This window comes from Capra hircus, chromosome 12, assembly GCF_001704415.2.
Source record: "Capra hircus breed San Clemente chromosome 12, ASM170441v1, whole genome shotgun sequence".
Taxonomy (NCBI): Eukaryota; Metazoa; Chordata; class Mammalia; order Artiodactyla; family Bovidae; genus Capra; species Capra hircus.
In genome coordinates this window covers 10,483,436-10,503,694 of record NC_030819.1, presented here as the reverse complement: position 1 = coordinate 10,503,694, position 20,259 = coordinate 10,483,436, and the positions used below count along the sequence as shown (strand labels likewise).

The 20,259-nt window shown below is 42.4% G+C and overlaps 1 protein-coding gene across 13 annotated transcripts in view; it reads right to left on the bottom strand.

Annotated features, from left to right (window-relative positions):
* The window catches only part of DOCK9 (dedicator of cytokinesis 9), a 288,599-nt gene that overhangs the window by 85,748 nt on the left and 182,592 nt on the right, over window positions 1-20,259 (bottom strand). For all 13 annotated transcript variants that reach the window (XM_018056406.1, XM_018056414.1, XM_018056410.1 and 10 more), the window contains exons 10-26: window positions 20,115-20,189; window positions 18,666-18,806; window positions 18,141-18,344; window positions 17,620-17,742; window positions 13,065-13,147; window positions 12,000-12,122; window positions 9,010-9,089; window positions 8,733-8,920; window positions 8,329-8,394; window positions 7,116-7,208; window positions 5,532-5,655; window positions 5,051-5,172; window positions 3,690-3,776; window positions 3,227-3,316; window positions 1,628-1,743; window positions 1,285-1,354; window positions 348-473 (exon numbers count right to left, since the gene is read on the bottom strand). In XM_018056406.1, the coding sequence (XP_017911895.1) occupies window positions 348-473; window positions 1,285-1,354; window positions 1,628-1,743; window positions 3,227-3,316; window positions 3,690-3,776; window positions 5,051-5,172; window positions 5,532-5,655; window positions 7,116-7,208; window positions 8,329-8,394; window positions 8,733-8,920; window positions 9,010-9,089; window positions 12,000-12,122; window positions 13,065-13,147; window positions 17,620-17,742; window positions 18,141-18,344; window positions 18,666-18,806; window positions 20,115-20,189 (1,911 nt within the window). The remainder of the gene's footprint in view (window positions 1-347; window positions 474-1,284; window positions 1,355-1,627; window positions 1,744-3,226; window positions 3,317-3,689; window positions 3,777-5,050; window positions 5,173-5,531; window positions 5,656-7,115; window positions 7,209-8,328; window positions 8,395-8,732; window positions 8,921-9,009; window positions 9,090-11,999; window positions 12,123-13,064; window positions 13,148-17,619; window positions 17,743-18,140; window positions 18,345-18,665; window positions 18,807-20,114; window positions 20,190-20,259) is intronic.

Below are 20,259 nucleotides of genomic sequence, written 5' to 3'. Positions count from 1 at the left end.
CCCACTGGGAAACTGGCACTTACACCTAACATGGCACAGCCAGCCACGATCTCATATGAGGCCTTTCCTCTCGGCTGACTCCCACCTGCGGACGCTTGCCTTTAACTCAGTGTCTGCCACTGGTCTGAATATGACTGTGACACTCTGAGTGTAGTAATGCCTTGCGGCTCTCTTTGGAGCACAAGCATAAACAGCAAAGTTGCTACTGAGGAGTTATCTCTGTTACCCACTTGGAGGAGCTGCTGACTGTCTTCAAAAGTACAAAGAGGGTGAAATGGATCAGGCCATAAAGTCTGAAGTTTCTTCAGTTTGCCCACTGCAGAGCCACACTGGCCCTCCCGACGTACCTTGAGTAGTTTGTTGCTGGTGAGGAAGTCGGCAGAAGGCTTGAGAATCGTGGTCATGGATTTGGTCAGCTCTTCGTGCACTGTCTTGTATTCGGAAGCAATATATGGCTCGGCCTTATATGCATACTTTGAAGAAAGGGGAAAGGTACTTTAGTGCACTGGTTCTCCAAGATGGATTGAGGAGTTGGAGAGGCTCCCAAGGATGGAGACCAGGGACCAGGTACCACTGATGGGTGGGAGAGGAAGGTGTGGACACAGAAGGTGGGAAGGGTGGGTGTCATGTGACAGGAAGAGGGAGCCCAGGGTGTCTTCAGGGAACCCATCAAAACATGTGAACCATCTGACTCAGCTGGTGGGTCTTCCAGGACAGAACTCTACCTCCCCAAAACTGTAATCAACATGTCACATGACTGACATGCAGCAACTGATTCCTTGAAGCACCCCAACTTAGTTTAAATATAAACTAATACACAACTACAATTCAGAGGTGTTCAAGGCTAAACAGAACATATGTAACTATTCAGAACAGTAAAGGCCACTGTGTTCACTGAATATTGTATGTAAATGATGAACTTGTTGACATTTATCTAATGTTATCTCTTGCTTTCCTACATAGTCCAATTTGATGGTGGCTAGAGCTAACCTTCCATCTTTAAACCTCTATATCATTTGGGTCACATTATTTGAAAAAAACCCTTAAAGAAAGAAATGTAGCTGAAACGATGAAATTAAGGAAATAAATGAATGGCTGCTCTTTGGACTTCCCCCTCATTCAAGTGCAAGTACTGGCTGCAGGAATAGGAGAGAAAGCAGAGGTGGTAAGTGTTATCCCAAATACATCTTCAAATAACTAGATTTAAGGAAAATAAAATAGGTCCTTAGAAGAAAAGTTGGAGAGCCACAGATTTGAATGACCGGGGCAGTTTAATTTACATACCTTAACATATGACCTCAAGTGGCTCTCCAATCCTTCCTCATGGCACTGGGCAACCACATGAATAATGACCCTACACACCACAGGAATGAATAAAGCAATGAATAGTAATGTGGAAATGGAAACATTTCATTATTATCACAGCAGTAGTAGAACAATGATGATGCTATTGGCACCACAGGAAACGAGGAAACAAGGCATTGGATGGGGTCCCCACATATGGGATCAAAACAAGTTTCTTAAATATCATGTTCAACATGTACTGGCACCCCAGATATGTATGGCTGTGCTCCAGATGTGGACAGACTGAGAGGGAAGAAGGGTACCACCTCTCCGCCTCGCTCACCGTGTCACGTTGACCGCAACCTCCTCCTGGGTTGCTCGGGTGAGGACGCGGAAGAGCTGGTTTAGGATGGTGGGCAAGAAGGCGATCATCACGTGACCCTCCATCGCATGCAGGCTCTACGGGTGTGGGATGGCAAGATTTGTGTTATCATTTTAAAAGTAAACTGACCCCAAGAAATTCCCACTCAGCTTCAAACACGGACGGAAGAAACACGTTGAAACAAACGGAGACAGTGGCAATCAGGCTACTGGACAAAGATGTCTGTGTCCGAAGCCTCAGAACCTGTGACTATGTTATATGGCAAAGGGGAATTAGGGCTGCTAGTTAGATTAGCTGGCCTTGAGACGGGAGAATCTGCTAGGTTATCCAGGAGGGCCCAAAGCTATCACGAGGGTCCTTAGAAGTCAAAGAGGGAGCAGGGGAGTGGTGGGGAAGGATGCATCAAGATGCAACATTGCTGGCTTTGAGATGTGGGAAGGGGCCACAAGCCAAGGAATAAAGGAGCCTTTAGGAGCTGGAAAAGGGCGGGAAATAGATCAACCCCCGGAGCTTACAGAAAGGAACTCAGCCCTGTTAATAACGTCCTGGGTTTGGCCCAGTGAGACTCATGTCAGACTTCAGAGTTACAAGAAGTGCAAGAAGACAGATTTGTGTTGTTGAAAGCCACCAAAGTGAAAGTGAAGTTGCTAAAGCCACCAAGTCTGCAGTAATTTGTCAGAGCAGCAGTGGAGAATGAATAAAAGGTTCTTCTTCCAGTCTCATGGCTCCTATGATGTAGCTGAAAGGGGACCTGAAGCAGGGATTTCAGAATCCCCATTCCATTTCCCTTGGTTAAATCAAACCAATTCCACTTCTCACGCTTTGTCTGTTTTGTCCCAATGCCTAGAACACATTTTTAGCTATTGCTCCCCTAGAATCACATTCTGGGTGAGACTCCCCTGGGCCAACCCTCCTGCTCGCCCCAGGAGCCTCCTGCCTGCACAAAGCTAGGGCTGGTTACGTGCACTGTTGTTGTGTAGTCACTCAGTCATGTCCGATTCTTTGCAACCCCATGGGCTGCAGTACACCAGCTTTCCCTGTCCTTAACCGTCTTCCAGGGTTTGCTCAAGCTCCTGTCCACTGAGTTGGGGATGTCATCCAACCATCTCATCCTCTGTCATCCCCTTCTCCTCCTGCCCTCAGGAGTTTATGTGCATTATTTCTGTTGTTTTTTACCCCCACCTAGAACACATTTACCAAGGTTGCGTTGTCCCCTACAATGAACTAGAAGTTACTTCACGGTGGGACTGAAGGCACTGTCTTTTAAGTTCCTGTGACTGCTCTGTGTGCAGTGAGCACTCACAGAAAAAGCCTACAAGTGGCTGGTTTTCTATGTGGAATCACATGTTTTAGGCCGGCCTGAGAAAAGTATATGTGCGGCTGGATGAAGACTGCAGTCATACCATTTCTGAGTCTACTCCTTGCCACTATCTAAAACCCTAGAGACGATATCACTGTGAGAACATTTGGTGAAGAGCAGCCTTATAAGGTTTCCAGGGATGGGAACAACACTCACCACCAAACAGAAAAAAGGGAGTTACTAAGAAAGACATCTGATACCTTAAGGTATTTTACAAGTTCACTTCCTAAGGCCTGGGCTCCAGATTCGGTTTTCTGACAGTACTGGAAAAAATTGTGTAAGTGCTGATCCTGTGGAGATAAAAGAAGAAAGGAAAATGAAAGCCTGTTAGCATATCTGGTGTGGATACAGAAGTATTTGCTTCTGCAGAATGCGTGTTTTATTCAGACTATGAAACATCATATAAAAATAAAATTAAAAAAAGAAAAGACTTCAAAGAGCCTCCAACAAAAGTAGAAAATTTATTATGAGAACTGTTACTTATACTATCCATTTATATCATTACATGAGAGCACCGTATATGTACTTTCTTTCTTTACAAAAGGACTTACTGAGTGAAAATATATCTATGTAACATATCAGTTACAATTTTATTCTGCCAATAAAATCCTGCAAATTCATTCACAGAGCCATCACTGCTAATTTTAGTGGAACAGCATGTACCTGAGTGTACACTGTGGAAACCAGATGAGTTGAAACTTTGAGCAGAGGCTTGCTTCCATCTACCCATTTAATTTCTGGACCATAATGCTGCAAAAATATGGAGGGAAAAAAAAATCCCAATAGATTAGTGACCTTGGCTTCAAACAGCATCTTCAGTTGAGTGTACTGATGAAGTACCGAATGCCAGACAGCTTCACTGACTTGTTATTTACGCCTGGCTCATGGTAGGCGTGTAACCATGCCCACTTTCTTCTTCCAAGTACATGCTCTTCTTAATAGATTGTCTAAGCTATCTTTTCTATATAGTTGTAGCTCTACAAATTATTGTCCATCTGAGAGGGAAAGGTTCCAATTCTACCAATCACTTGACCAAACTTGAACTCAGGATTCTGAAAGTGATGGCATAAGGTACCAGATAAAATAAATAGGATAGTAAGTATTCCTAGCACCTGAAAACGGTTGGTCATGTTTGTGCTTGTTTTTATTTCTGAAACCTCCTCTTTTCTCATTCTCAGACTAGGAATAATAACTGAATAATAACAATCATAACAACTGAATATTATTATGATTTTACCCTTATTTTTGAGTATTTTAACTGTCCATAACATTGGCCCAAATTTGGCGCTATTTAAAGGCAGAGATATTAAAAGCCATTCACAATTAAATGGACCAGATCTTAACTAAGTATGTTATAAAACTCAAGTCAATAAAATTTAAGATGGCTAAAAAGAATATAAAACCAACAAACCAATTGGAGAAATCTGAGAAGACTCAGGCTTTCATGAATAAGAAATGTATCAGAAAGGGCTACGAATTGGATAAGGGATTTGCTTACTAGACTTACAATAAGCTGGAATACAATTTCTAATCATTTGCATGGCTGTAAGAACATATCTTTATTGAGCATGGCTAATTTGCAGAGACAAACTCCCATCTCATCAAACTGGCACTCATCAAGCAGTGCCAGTTCAGGGCTTATAAAATGCCCAAACTATAATTCTAGATTATGGTAACTATTATGAGCACTGCCTAGCGAAAGTGGCCTAGTGAAAGTCACTTAGTCGTGTCTGACTCTTTGCAACTCCTTTGGCTGTAGCCTTCCAGTCTCCTTTGTCCATGGAATTCTCCAGGCAAGAATACTGGAGTGGGTTCCTTTCTCCAGGGGATCTTCCCAATCCAGGGATCGAACCCAGGTCTCCCACATTGCAGGTTGATTCTTTACCATCTGAGTCACCAGGGAAGCCTTCCAATGGGCTAAGTTTACTTGTAAAATGAATAACTAAAACCAAAATATTGGGACTGGCAAAAATATTGCATGCTTTTGGAAGGAACTGGGGTAAACTAATCTTAAAGTCCCATACCCTGCCCATCCCATGTTCCTGGAAGCCTAGGTAGCCAGACGGGAGATTGGCTGAGACAGGGATGTGCTGCTCGCTAGTCACCACCCTTCCATCCTTCAGGAGAGGAAGCCAAGAATATCCAACTGTTGAAACAAAGAACAACAACAACAACAAAAATCACTAGAAGTATAGGAAAACGGATGAAGATAGCCACGTTACTAAATTGCCTGATCGTTAAGAACTAATTCCAATCTGACTAAGAAATTGAGACAACTCAGAAAAGAGCCTCTGCAGAAAAGACTCATAATGCATGTTGGCCTCCACGGGATGAGAAGTCTAAAACTATCTCCTATAAAATGTACACATGTGAGCCAGGCATGCTACCTTCTCTAACGTCATCTGAACACTCCTTCAGTGAAAGTACTCAAATTTAGAATCAAAACGGAATTTAAGAACCTAATGCACAAGCTGTGAACAATCAAAGGGATGATGACATTCAAACCTTGTGTTTCAACAACGTCCTTCTTCTTCGTGCTCCCTTTATTTGAATTATCGCAGCTGACATGGAAGAATGTGAACAGCAAGTGGTGCTTTTCATGTAGTTGGGTGGGCAATTCTATTTTAATCTGCAGGGAAGACAAAAATAACAATCTTTCTTATATTCCAAAACAACAGGTCACCCGCGCACAAACGTGCATTTGGTCTCCAAACTGATAAATGGATCCTTAACACACTGTTATGGTCTAACTGTTTGTGTCCACCCTACAAATTCATAAATTGAAATCCTAGCTCCAAAGGTGATGGTATTAGTAAGTGGGGCCTTTGGGGGCGATTAGGTCATGAGGGTGGAGCCCTTATGAATGGGATTAATGCTCTTGTAAGCAATGGCACCCCACTCCACTACTCTTGCCTGGAAAATCCCATGGACGGAGGAACCTGGACGGTTGCAATCCATGGGGTCGCTGAGGGTCGGACACGACTTCACTTTCACTCTCACACATTGGAGAAGGAAATGGCAACCCACTACAGTGTTCTTGCCTGGAGAATCCCAGGGACGGGGGAGCCTGGTGGGCTGCTATCTCTGGGGTCGCACAGAGTCGGACATGACTGAAGCGACTTAGCAGCAGCAGCAGCAGCAGCAAGAGATTCTATAGTGCTCTCCAGTCCTTCCTGCCATGTGAGGACACAACTGAGAAGTCTGTGACCTGGGAGGTGGCCCTCACCCAACCATGCTGGCTGGCACCCTGATCCTAGACTTCCAGCCTCCAGGACCATGAGCAATTAATATCTGCTCTTTACAAGCCACCCAGTTCGAGGTACTTTGTTACAGTAGCATGAATGGACTAAATTCATTGTCCCAAAACAGGAAAGTTGGCATTTCAACTCTAGAAAGAACTGGAAAACACATGAGAGATGCCATTTTGTTGCCACAGCCAAGCCATAATGAAAAACCAGGTTTGACTATTTAAAAGCAGGATTCACATAGTAGTTTGAATGAACTACATTATAATTCTACATGTGGGTGTGTTAATCACTCAGTTGTGTCTGACTCTTTGTGACCTCATGGACTGTAGCCTGCCAGTCTTCCCTGTCCATGGAATTCTACAGGCAAGAATACTAGAGTGGGTTGCCATTTCCTTCTCCAGGATATCTTCCCAGGCCAGGGACTGAACTTGGGTCTGCTTCATTGCAGGCAGATTCTTTACCATCTGAGCCACCAGCGAAGCGTATAATTCTACATAAGGAAATCCCCAAATAAGGAAGATTCTCAGGTCCAACAGATGTTTAACTATATTTAGGTATGAAGAGAAATAGGTGAGAATATTAATTGTGGTAGTAATACAGGAAGAATTTTGACTTTTTCTTTTCTGCATTATCTGTACTTTCCAACTTATTTTTTTTTAATAAATGTGTTGCTCTTATAATTAGAAAAATTAAGTAAACCAAATATTTCAACATTTAGTTCTAGCACTGTAATTTCAGTTTTATATGCAGCTTCTCTTGAATTTTGCTTTGGTAAGCAAAGAAATTAAGAGTTTTCCTCAAAGCTGGTTAAACTAGGTTTTCCTTTGAAAACCTCACTTACCTCATCATAAAATTCTGGGTTTTGGTGATGGTGTAAAACCGCAGCAAAGGCGCTTTCTGTGAATAGCGGCCCACCAGGTCTGCCGTAAATGCACTAAAATGAGAATTAGCAAAGGGAGATACCAGAATTCAATCAATAGAGCAAGAAATTAAACTCAGATGTGTCGTAAAGAAAGCAGCATTCCTACAGCATAAATGAAGCCCTCTTTGATGGATTTCTCCTGCTTAGAAGACTCCAGGCCCACAAGCCCCCTTACTCCCCTCGCTCACCTCCCAGCCCTCCCCTATTCCTACTCCACTCCACGGACAGCAACAGCTCACTGCTGACTTTCACCTCCATGCCTTTGCTGACACAGTCCCTCAGTCTGAAGAACCTTCCCTTCAATGTACAACAAGCAAACTCTCACGCATCCTTCAAGAAATGATTCATTCCTTTCCTGTGTCCTTTTGGCAATTTTTTATACTAATCATTCAGCTTTATCCAAAAAACCATTTCAGTATCTTCTATGTGTCAGGAGCTTTTCTTCCATGACTGCCTTTCCCACTAAACTATGAATTTCTTGAGGACAAAAACTGTATTATATTCTTCACATATTATCTCCTTCCCTTTGGGGAAAGTCACTTCCACATAGTTAGAGTGAAGAATTTGGGTTCTGGAGCCAGACTGCCTGGGTTTGAACACCAGTTCCACTAATGTATGGTCCTGAACAATTCATTTAAATTCTGAGCATTAGTCCCATCACGTAAAAAGAAAAAAAAAAAAAGCAGATAATAATAGTTCCTAACTCTAAAGACTGTTAGGAGCATTAAAGGAATCTAATATCTATAAGGCTGTCCAAGCAGAGCCTGGAATATAGTAAACACTCAATAAACATCACCAATAACCTACTACTATTATTATTACAACTAGAATCAACATTTTCAAGCAAGGGACACGATGTTTACTGAACTGAATACGCATAAGAAAACCCCATCCCCAAAAAAAAGAAAAAAAAGAAAAAAGAAAACCCCATCCCTAAAGAGTGCTACAAAACAGAAATTGTCAATTAAGAGCAAGCACTCAGTTATTCCTGTTCTGTAAGGTTCAGTGTATGTGTCCCTGACGGCACATATTTTGTGTTTGTGTCAACTAAAATGTGCTAAGTCCCTTTAGCTGTGCAGTATCAGGAACTGCATTTTTAAAATGGAAAAACGTGGATGCATAAAGTACCAACCTTCAGAGGCTTTGAGTCTTCCTCATCTGAATCTTTGAATTCAATGCAAATAGCAATATTTCTGGCCTGCAGCAACAGTTACATAAAAAAGAGAATTTAAAAAAAGATTAAAGTATGCAAATATTTATGAAAGAACATGAGAAGCCAAAAACCTAAGAAAGTTTGGTATCGAAAAGAAAACTTGGGATTCCTTGGTGTCCAGTGGTTAAAACCTGCCTGCCAATGCAAAGGACGCAGGTACGGTCCCTAGTTGGGAAAGAGGCCGCATGCTGCGGAGCAACCAAGCGCGTGCACAACTCAAGAAAGCCCTTGAGCAGCAATGCAGACCCAGAGCAGCCAAAAATACACAAACAAACAAATAAAACAAATTTTTAAAAAATTAAAAACTCAATTCTGCCACTCACCTTGGCAAAAGACTTTTGACTGTCATATTTCAAGGACTTAGGATAAACATAAAGGTGATTGTTGTAGATGGTGTAAGGTTGAGTGTGTTTAGGGATGCAGGGTACAAATTCCTCCACCTCAAACGTAATCGGCATTTTAGTACAGGTTTCAAATTGCTTTGTAGGAATGTATGATGAGTTGACATAATCTAAAAAAATAAAATAAAATAAAAACAAACAAACTGAAGTAAAAACCAAACAAAAGCTGGTCTGTTTATTACACAGAACGTACACTTACTAGGAAAGTCTGAGGAAACGTTATCAATTGTAATGTCTAGATTGCCCAAAATCACAGGGAGTTTAGCCATCTTCTCAGGTCTACAAATAAGAGAAAAGTCAAACAAGTTAGTTAGCTCTGAATTGTAGAGCAGCACTTCCTAGAGAAATATAATGCAAGCCATGAAAATAATTTTAAACTTCATAGAAGCTACACTTAAAAAGAGTAAAAAGAAACAGATGAAATTAGTTTTTAAAATATTTTATTTAACCTAATAATATATTAAAACTATTATCTCAATATGCAACGAGTATAAAAAGTACATTCTAGTTCTTTGAAATAAGATGTGTATTTTATACTTCGAGCTCATCTCAGCAGGACCTATATTTCAAGTACTAGGCAGTCACACGTGCCTAGTGGCTACTGTGCTGGGTACCACAAGCCCAGATAAGAATATTGCCAAAATGTTACAGTGGAGGTTTTCCTGAACCACTCCATTCTCAACATACATTCTTGGCTCAAATAGAATCAAGAAAGTTCAGGAACCATCTGAGGCTCCACTGTCTAGTGAAGTGCTGGATATGAAGAAGGTGCTGAGTGAATTGTCTGGTGTCTGTATTTGGTCTGACTCCATCCAATACAGGGGTGTCCTCTGTGACAGTCCTGACAAGCATGCCCTCAGCCCTTCCTAGTGACAAGGAAACCTTCAACATAGTCATTTTGACACCCAGATTGCTCTTCCTTACAGCCTGGTAAAATTCACCTGGCTGAAGCTTTCAATCATCAAGGAGCCTAATTAAATTTCTCTAACACTTTTTAAATCATTAATAGACAGCTATCAAACCTTCTTGAAGTCTTGCTTCTCAGTCCTTTTGGGTCTTCCTCCAATGCCATTTCTCTCCCCTAAATACACCCCATTTATATCATGGTTCCCAGAACTGTATCAGTAAGGTCCAGCAGGGCCTGAACAGATTGGGTAGAGCAGCTGCCTGGTTTGAACAATATATCTTTCTACTGATGCAGCCAAAATTCTACTACTTTTACAGTCACACCACTCCAGTGAGGCACATTAAATATACAGTCACCTAAAATCCCTATATCTTTTTTATATGCTTTACTATCTGTTATATCTCTCTACCCTGTCTTTATATAATTATGTTTTTAGAAATCAAAACAGGATTTGAGACAAAAGGATTGGGACAAAAGTCCCAATGAAACTTTACCTTTTTATGACTGACTTTACCTCTTTATGACTTTTCATTTGTAGTTGATCAAGACCCTCCTAAATCCAGATTCTAACATCTAATGTATTATATATTCCTAATACATATGTCACGAAGACATTTATCAGCACTTTACATTCTCATAAAAGTCTTTCATGAAGATACTGCACAGACTATTGCCAAGAAGCAGCTCCTTCTCAAACCCCTAGAAGCCCATCGCCAGACTGAGACTAGCCGTCCGTCACCCCTCCTCTGATCTGGTTACTCCAGCACTGAACAATTTCTCACACTTCTCTGACTTCTTGGTCATCTTAGAATATATGCTTTACATTCTTCTGTCGAACCAGCTTAGTAGACTCAATTGAAAAAGGAGACGTAGAAATATGGTTAGGACGACTAGTTCCCAGAACACAGGATGCTGCCTCCTGGTTCTTCAGAAGCCACCTGTTTAATAACGTCTTTGAGATCACTGGCAAGAAGCATCACAGCTCAGTGGCTCACAGATTCAGCATTTGGTTGAATTGTTCCCAGTTTTGAAAAGTTCCCAACTCCTGTTTTTAAGCTTCCTCAGACATCATCACTGTTGTCTTGAGCAGTCTCAAACCTGGATGTCCCTAATGGTTCCAAATTCTTGCTCTCACATGACTACAGCCTATGATGAACATCGTCGTCTTTGCCCCTCACCAGCCCCAACTAACGGAATCACTTTCTCTCAAGGTTCTTCTCATTTCCACCGGCCTTTTGTCAACATCTGTAAACCTCGTGCAGAAACTAACAGCATTATCACCTAAACTACCCAATATGGTAGCATTTAAAAAAAGATCTGCATTTTAAAGAAAATGTTCTATTTTTATACTTTGCTTTCAGATCCCCCGCAGAAATAAGAGACACAATCATGAGCAAATCAAACAAATATAAAATACCGCATCCCTTTTCTTAGACGGATGCTTCTTAGAGCACACGTCAGCAATACCATCTCTCTGACAGGATTACTTTCTGACTAAATCTTGGACTCTCTCCTCTGATAATCACCACAAGGGGGAGGGGCAACATGGCTCATGAGCTTTGACAGCTATTTTCTAAACACTAGGGCAGCTTCAGAACATGTTTCTCGTCTACTGCTAAACGACATTTGAGATAATCACGGGAGCAGGAACAATAGCTTTGGATCCAAGCTGGGGTCTAAGCTACTGACATGTGATTATTTTTTGTTAAAAAAAAAGAGGAAAGAAAATAAAGCGACATTAAGGTTAAAAAAAAAATGAAAAAAGAATTCTTTACTTTGCTAACTCAAGTGTGACAAACACTCAAAGACACAGTGGCATTTCTTCAGATTCTTAATGGAAAAGGACAGAAGCCTCCCTCTTGGCACTGCATCTTCCACGCTTGACAGCACTGGGTCCCTATTTCCGGGTTTCTGAGTCTCTCGCTGGCCTTCTGGACCACACTCTCCCCAGGAAACCCTTCCTACAGGAGGCCTGCTGCACAGGGAGAACCACCCAGGGCTCAGAGCCAGTGGAGGCCTATGATCTTAGCTGCTTGGCCTCAGGCTCTCTGCTCATTCCACGTTTTCATTGATGGCCCTGCAAACTCCACCCTCCAAGCACCACCCAGGAAGCCAGACTGTGAGCCGAAACTACCCCCAAATGCGGTCACTTTGGGTGGGGTACCAGGTTCAAGCTAACCAGCCAAGGGAGTGACTTCTGACACAGGGCTGCCAACCCCCATCTCATACAGTAACTTCTGTTTCTCTGGTGTAGAAGAAACAGGCAAGGCCTTGAGACTCACTTCCGAAAGTCTGCAAGTAACTTGAGCATGTCTTCATTGGATAGCTTATTGCTGTCTTGCTTGTAGAGAGCAGAAAACCTGGCGCTTTTGTCAAGGTTTCCAGATGCATCCTTAAACAACGTCCTGAAATAGCAGAATGACATGTCTAAGCTGAGTTTCCAAGTGACCAAAATAAATCCACAGCTGGACTCTGGTTTCTAAGTGAAGACTAATTGTCATTCCACTGGCTATGGCCAGCAGAAATCTCATTATCGAAAGACGAGGAAGGTATTTATGAGGATGAACACAGCTAACTCAATTTACATAGAAAATATTTCCAGCAAATGGCCTGCGCTTAGGAAATAACACACACAGCCAAATGCTTACGACTCAAAATACAGAGGGTCTGTGGGCCTCACTGACCAGGCTGCCACCCCCTTCCAGCTGGAACCTGGAGCCACAGCTCCGCCACACACACGCTTGTCCATCCTGCTAGGGCTGACAGCACCCTTCTCCCGCCAGCACTGCCTTTCTCTGGGTCTCTAATAAATGATGTTTCAGATATGCAGCTTGCTTGGTTTTCAGTTTTACAGATTTAAATCTTCTGCTTCTGGACAACAAACAGAATGAGTCAGTCAGTCAGTCTGTCTGTCTCTCCATATAGCTGTATCTATATAAAAGGTATAAAAGATGTTCTCCTCCAGACTCCTGGACACAGCAGGGGAAGGAGAGGGTGGGACGAACTGAGAGGGTATCACTGACATATATACACTACCCTGTGTAAAACACACAGCCAGTGGGAAGCTCCTGCACAGCACAGGGAGCTCAGCCTGGTGCTCTGTGATGACCTGGAGGGGTGGCTTGGGGGGTGGGGAGCTCAAGAGGGAGGGGAACTAGGCACACATATAGCTGATTCACGTTGTTGCATGGCAGAAACCACCACAACATTGTAAAGCAATTATCCTCCAATTAAAACAAAAAACCTAGGGGAAAAAAAAAAGCAACTCCTTTAAAAAGTGACATGTACAAAAAACAATCAAGATACTAAAAAAAAAAAAAAAAAAAAAAAAAAGATGTTCCCCTTACCTTGCTGCCCAAGCAAATGGCATTCTGTACTGCCCTAGCCTTTGGCATGCCTGCTTAGCATTCTTCAGAACCTTCTGAGCAACCTTAAAGACATCAGAGTAGAACTATGAGTTACTGTATCCCACTGAAGGGAGAATTGTGAACTACAGATTTACTATCTCACAGTCACTGAGCAAGCTCTTCCTGTAGTATCAGATGCACGGACAAGCACACCTAAATGTAACACAGCTGGATTTACTCTCAGTGCAGAGGACTCTGTTCATCATATCCTTTAGCAGTGATTTACAAAGAATACCAAATGAAAAACTGTCTCCAAAATGTATGTCTTTTCTTTGGACTTCATAGGCAACAGGCATGCCATTTCACAGGCTTTCGTATTTCTTTATGACTAAGGGCTATGTAGTATAAGTCCCTGACTTATCAGTAATTACTAGTACTTGGTATTCATGCCCCAATATATCCCATTACTGGAGTTCAAATGAGGACACTAATGAAAACACTAAGCTTTCACAACTCCTAATATGCACTGGCCTATGCAGACTTCCCAGATTTGGGGAGTATACGCTTGTTATTAAGGCATGACAGGTACTGACTTAAGTTAGGCCAGGGCTTTCAAACACCACGTTCTTGTTTCTAGGTATAAATTACCGCTACTTTCACTTTCTCATAATCACTTTTGGTTTGTGTGGGGGGTGGATTAACTCTAAAGTGCAGAGGGAAGCAGATTTAGTTTTGGTCTAAAATGCATGCATGGCAGGTCTCTTTATCAATGATACCCCTACCGCTAAACCAGATGACACCTAATATCCCCAAATTTGCTTGTCCTGGGGTACTACACTGTTACCACTACAAAGTCTGACTGATTCAGTCAGAGTAGAGTGTGAAGGGTGTTTAGCTATTGTTCAGTCACCAAGTCATGTCCAACTCTTTGTGACCCCATGGACTGAAGCACACCAGGCTTCCTTGTCCCTTATCTCCTGGAGTTTGCCCAAGTTCATGTCCATTGAATTGATGATGCCATCCAGCCATCTCATCTTCTGATGCCCTTTTCCTTTTGCCCTCAATCTTTCCCAGCATCATGGTCTTTTCCAATGAGTCGGGTCTTTGCATCAGGTGGCCAAATTCCTGGAGTTTAAGCTTTAGTATCAGTCCTTCCAATGAATATTTAGGGTTGATTTTCTTTAGGATTGACTGGTTTGATCTCCTTGCAGTCCAAAGGACTCTCAAGAGTCTTCCCTAGCACCATAGTTCAAAAGCATCAACTCTTTAGCACTCAGACTTCTTTATGGTCCAACTCTCACATCCGTATGTGACTACAGATCTTTTACATTACTTAAGTAAATCAGAATCAAACCAACGTTGGGCAACATGCTGTACTGCCAGTGAACCAGGGTGAACTCTGCAGAGCTGCAGCATCGGTTCCACCGGGAGCTGGTCAGGAAAGCTGGGTCTCAGGCCCCACTCCAGACCTCCTGGGTCAGAACCTGAAATCTGACCAGAACTCCAGTGATCTGGGTGCACCAGGCCTGAGAAGCACTCATCTAGAAGACTCAGAAGGAGAACAACACCATCCTGTCTGCTTCTGAGTCAAACCGAAACCAGCTGTGTGAGTCTGGACCACCGAACCTCTCTGGACTCTGCTTCCCTACCTGCAAAATGAAGGGCATGGGCTCAACTTGCCAGCATCCCTTCCGCCTACTATGACAAGTGTACTGAAACCACATTGGGGAACTGAGGCCTTCAGGAGTGATGATGGAAACATTTCTCCACTGAAACAGGTTCAGGATCCAGTCCCTCCCTTTCTCCTTCCAGCGGGGCATGTCCACGCAGACTCGGAGATCACAGAGTAGAATGGTCAGCCTTCCTGGAGTGGCCATTCTATTTACACATATTCAAGTAGAAACAACTGCTTTTAGGTTTTAACAATAATGACTGTGTTGTGGACTAAAATGCAATATTTGCATATGTTTCACTCTTGCCTGCAGTGAACTCTTAGATTTACTGAGGATGTACATGGAATACAATGCACGTGAAAGCTAGAGTGAAAAACTAGTGTGTGCCCTTTGGGTTTTTTCCCCCACTTTTCTTTTTTAAAAAAATCTGTTCATGGTGGACACCTACAGAGATTCCTCCCAAAAATTTCCTCCAAAGCAATGATTTCCTCCAAACAATGCCCTAGGCCATCTTGGGAAACATGAAGAGACAAATTTTTTTTTTTTACAGCTCGATTACAGCTCAGAGTTTTATTCGGCAAGCAAAGGAAAGTACACCCTTGAGGTATGAGGGCGGGCCAACCCCAAAGGAGAGGCCATGAAGAGACAATTTTGATACACAGGAAAAAACCATCCCTCAGTAAAATCTCTACTGAAGCTTCTATTTTTACATAAGATGGCTGAGTCTTAATCTCTGCTTGAATTGACTGCTTTGGAGGTGTGAATGCATGGGAACACGTACACATGGCTGAGCTTCACATCCCGTAAGTATGAAGGAGGAGTAAATTCAGCAGATGCTCAGTGGACACTGGGAAGAACGGTGTCCCGCCTGTGAGGATACGTGGTTTTCGCACCAGCATGGGCTGCCAAATTCCAAACCATGCACATGGCAGGAAGAAGCGGCCAAGCTGGTGCATACTAGCCTTGGAAACGTGTTGCGCATACAGCAGGGGAATAGATCTTATCTTGGGCATTCACTGATTATTAATCAAAACACCAAAGAGACTAAAAGAGCTTCTCATCCCAGGTTTTACAGACTTGATGTAAAAAATAAAACGGCTTCTCTCCAGATAAACTTGACTCAGCTTTTATCAGCCAGAAGGGCATCCTGTCTGGAGCTGTGTGCCTGGGTACATGGGCTCTTCCTTGACGGGGACTGTAGTACTTGATGATGATGTCCTCTTATATGTGTCAGTGGCTTGATTTACAGTCTCCACAGCACTGACTTGTACAGTATCTATTTGATATTAGCACTGTTCCTGAGGGAAGGGAGGGACAGGTAGCAGCACCATCTTTCAACTACACATGTGACACCCGGGGCCCAGAGAGGTCACATGACATGTCCAGGCTGGCTGGGCACTCAGCATCCAGGTCTCTGACTCCTAGGACTTGTCATTTAACAATTATCCTGCATCTTCGTGGACACACCTGTGATGGACTGGTGACCACAGAGAGGAAGCTCTGAATCAGCTGAGAAGACCTCAGTGAGAGCCTCCAGGGTATCCCAAATCCTGCTCACCTGTCTTTGTCAGTGTATCAGGGTCATCTCACAGATGACCAGTTATTTAAAAAAATTGTTTAAGAAACGAGAAGTACTGTAAAACGGGCACGAGCAGCACTCAAATTGCTGACTCAAACCAGGCAGCTCGATATGCTGGAGAGTGACAGTCACCTGTCCTTTGGCAACTCCGGCTGTGGGAAGCTGAGCAGGCAACTAAACCTTTGTAAACCTAAGTTTTTGGAAGTGTGACTTATGTCCACTCTTAGGTACCCCCAGGTACTGAACACTACACCAAAGTAATGAACACACAGCACATACACCACACGTATAGTTTCCCTCCCTCATCTGCCTCATATCACACTGCCTCTGCCACCAGAGCCCTGTCCCACCTGACAAAACACAAGTGGACTCGATCTGCAGACACTACTGGCCAGACCATCCCAGCCAGGTCACCTCCTAGTCTCCGGTCTCACATGTAAGAGTAAATGGATCCAAATTTACAATTCCAGGACCTTGGACACACGCCAGCAAGTGGAAATGAACTCCATTTAAATATAATATATGTACCTTTTAATGAAAGAAAGTTTACTATTAAGCTGGTAATTCCTTTGCCAGGATAGTCTAGTCAAATGAAGTATTTGTTTATACATGGAATTACTTTTCACTGAAAACTGGACACATAAGGTTAACTCTTAAGAGTAAATCTATGAGAGTAGACAAACCTAGAAAGCATATTAAAAAGCAGAGGCATTACTTTGCTAACAGAGGTCTGTATAGTCAACACTATGGTTTTGCCCGTAGTCATGTACAAATGTGAGAGTTGGACCATAAAAAAGGCTGAGGGCCAAGAATTGATGCTTTCGAACTGGGGTGTTGGAGAAGACTCTTGGGAGTCCCTTGGACTGCAAGGAGATCAAACCAGTCAATCCTAAAGGAAATCAACCCTGAATATTCATTGGAAAGACTGATGCTGAAGCTGAAGCTCCAATACTTTGGCCATCTGATGCAAAGAACAGACTCATCAGAAAAGACAGTGATGCTGGAAAAGATTGAAGGCTCCAGGAGAAGGGGATGACACAGGATGAGATGGTTGGATGGCATCACCAGCTCAATGGACATGAGTTTGAGGAAACTCTGGGAGACGCTGAAGGACAGGGAAACCCGGTGTGCTGCAGTCCATGGGGTTGCAAAGAGTTGGACACGACTGAGTGACTGAACAAAGAACAGTGAAAGCAGTCTCTCTCTTCTAGAACATAAATATGGCTTAACTGTGATTTCTTTAAGCATTTTTACTCCTATTTTTTTTCCCCACTGCTTTTCATCATCCCAAAGTCATCCATACCTTGGAGGAGTCGGAACTCTTCATGTACGGCTCAGCACCGTGGGTGATGCTCCCCTGAAGTACTTTTTCAATTCTAGCCACAAGGAATATATCAGGATGAGGACATGTGACTGAAAATATCCCCTAGGGAACAAACCATCTTCTTTAGCGAGCAGAATTTACAGTCACATTAAACAAATCTCACGAACATTAAAGATTCTCAATCAGCAAACAGCACTGAAAAAGCAGAACTAATCAGAAGCACCCAGCGTCAAACTGGTTAACTCATCAACAAACAGTTCGTCGTTTGATCAGAAAGGCTCTTTGGCAGAGGAGGCAACTAGCAGCAAGTTTAGAAAAAAAGAAATGAGAAGTCAAAAGCCATTTCTCTTTCAGCTTGCTTTGACAGCCTTGTGATATACACAACCAATCTAATTAAGAGTCTCATTTACCCCAACTGCACATTTTAAGCTTCATTTATGTATTTACACAGCTTGTACTAGGTAAGCCTTAGCAGCGTGACCACTGGGCCAGCCCCCCACCTGCTTCGGGTACTGCATGGAGACCTCGTGGAGGATGCCTAGCGGGGCAGGCGAACTTTGCCGGTCGCCGTTCCTCAGAGATGGGGACGTGGTGACCAGCATCTGCCGCACTGAGAAGTGGTTCAAGTCCACGTGGAAGTCGGCAGAAATCTTGCGGTTGTATTTTACGTCAAACAGGGACAGAGTGACAAAGAAAGGCTCGACCTGGACAAAACAAAACAATCCAGATCACCACCAGGGCTCAAACTGTTGGGACAAGAGAACGCTGCTATCAAAGAGACAACTAGACCTATGTATGATTGCTGCTACAAGTTACTGTGAAAGTGCAACAGCCTCCCTTCTTCTCCTGTATCGTGAACGTCCTGTCTGGTGGCCCAAATGACCCTCTGCACTCTGATCTCACCCTCTGCTCTCCAACACCAGGAACGAGGACTGCGTGGCATGACTGCACTGCAACAGGCTCACCTGAAACCTCGGAATGTGTTTCGTTTTTTTTTAATTTTAGTTTTTCAAAAGGAAAATTACGTTTGTAGTGGGCCCTTCTTCATTTTCGGCAACACAGCATTGCAAATTGAAAGATAAGTCATTGCACTTGACGAGAATTCTTTTTCCAAATTTCTCTTCAAATGGCTTCACTTCTGGCTCAGCTGATGAGAAGTCAAGCCTCTTTAAAACAAAATGCAAATATATAAATGTATTATGTTCCCACTAAGAAAAAAAAATCCCATAATAAATGTATCTTAAGGAAACTGCTTAAAATATGGAAAAGCTATACATATTTATTTACACAAACTGTGTTTACTATTTTATACATTTATGTAGGATATAATAATGGTCAAATAAATGATGGTATATCTACTCAATGACTGATTATTTAGAGCTTTAAAATTATTGTTATGAATAACTCAAGTGTTCATCAACTGAAGCACCTATAATCAAAATGTGGCATATACTATAAATCCAATGAAATACTACTAAGCCATAAAAAGGAATGAAGTTCTGACATATGTTACAACAAGGATGGGCCCTGAAGACATTATACTAAGAGGAACAAGCCAGACATGAAAAGGAAAATATCATATGATTCCACATATATGAGCTTCCTAAACAGTTAAAATCTTAAAGACAGAAAGCAGAATAGAGGTTACTAAGGGTGAGAGGAAGGAGATACAGGGAGCTGTTGTTTAACGGGCACAGAGTGCCCATTCTGTTTGGGAGGATGGAAAAGTTCTGGAAAGAGTCTGTGCTGATACTTGTGCAATAATGTGACTCTACCTAATGCCAGTGAATAGTATGTTTAAAAATGGTTAAAGTGCTAAATTTTATATTGTGCATATTTCATCACACTAAACAAAAACCTGTCCAAAAAACTATACGGTTTTGAAGTCTGAGAAGAGACAGAGGAAAATACTTATTATTAAATGGGGAAAAGAAGTTCTATTTTAAAAAAAAAAAGATAACAAATGAAGAAGAGGAAACTTCGGGGGGAGATGCAGCAGGACAGCTGGCCCCTCCGAGCAGCAGCCCTGTCTATGGGCAGCCCTGGAGGCCCTCGCCATGCGTGTTTGGAGTTTTCTCAGGACACAGATGTGGACTGAAGGATGGCAAGGCTTGGGTTTGGAACTGAGCTTGGGCCAGTCGGGAAAGTACCGTCTACTGGGCAACTGTAGAGATGCATGCTATTTTCTTGGTGGTGGGTTTACAGGGTAAATTACGTATGTTTTTGGTGGATTAGTGCATCTTTGGATAAATCTCCTTCAATTTTCAACAATCTATGGAATATCAAATGTTCACAATGATTGTGCAATGGTAATGAAATTACCGGTTTTTGTTTTCTCTCTTTCTTCTGCATTTTCTATACTATCATATTGCTTTTCATCCAAAATATATAAATAAGCAAACAAATTAGCAAGCAAATAACCTATCAAAGCTTTTCTTTCCTTGAACTATTCTAAATATTAAAATACTTCTTACCTGAGCATCTGGGTCCAAGTAAAAAAGTTTAACTCTGCTTTCACTTTTCAGTTTGATTTCTGCTTCTCTGGCACTCTGATAACAAGATAAAACAAAAAATAAGAAACACATTAAAAAATATCCTTTTCTTACAGAGGTATCTAGG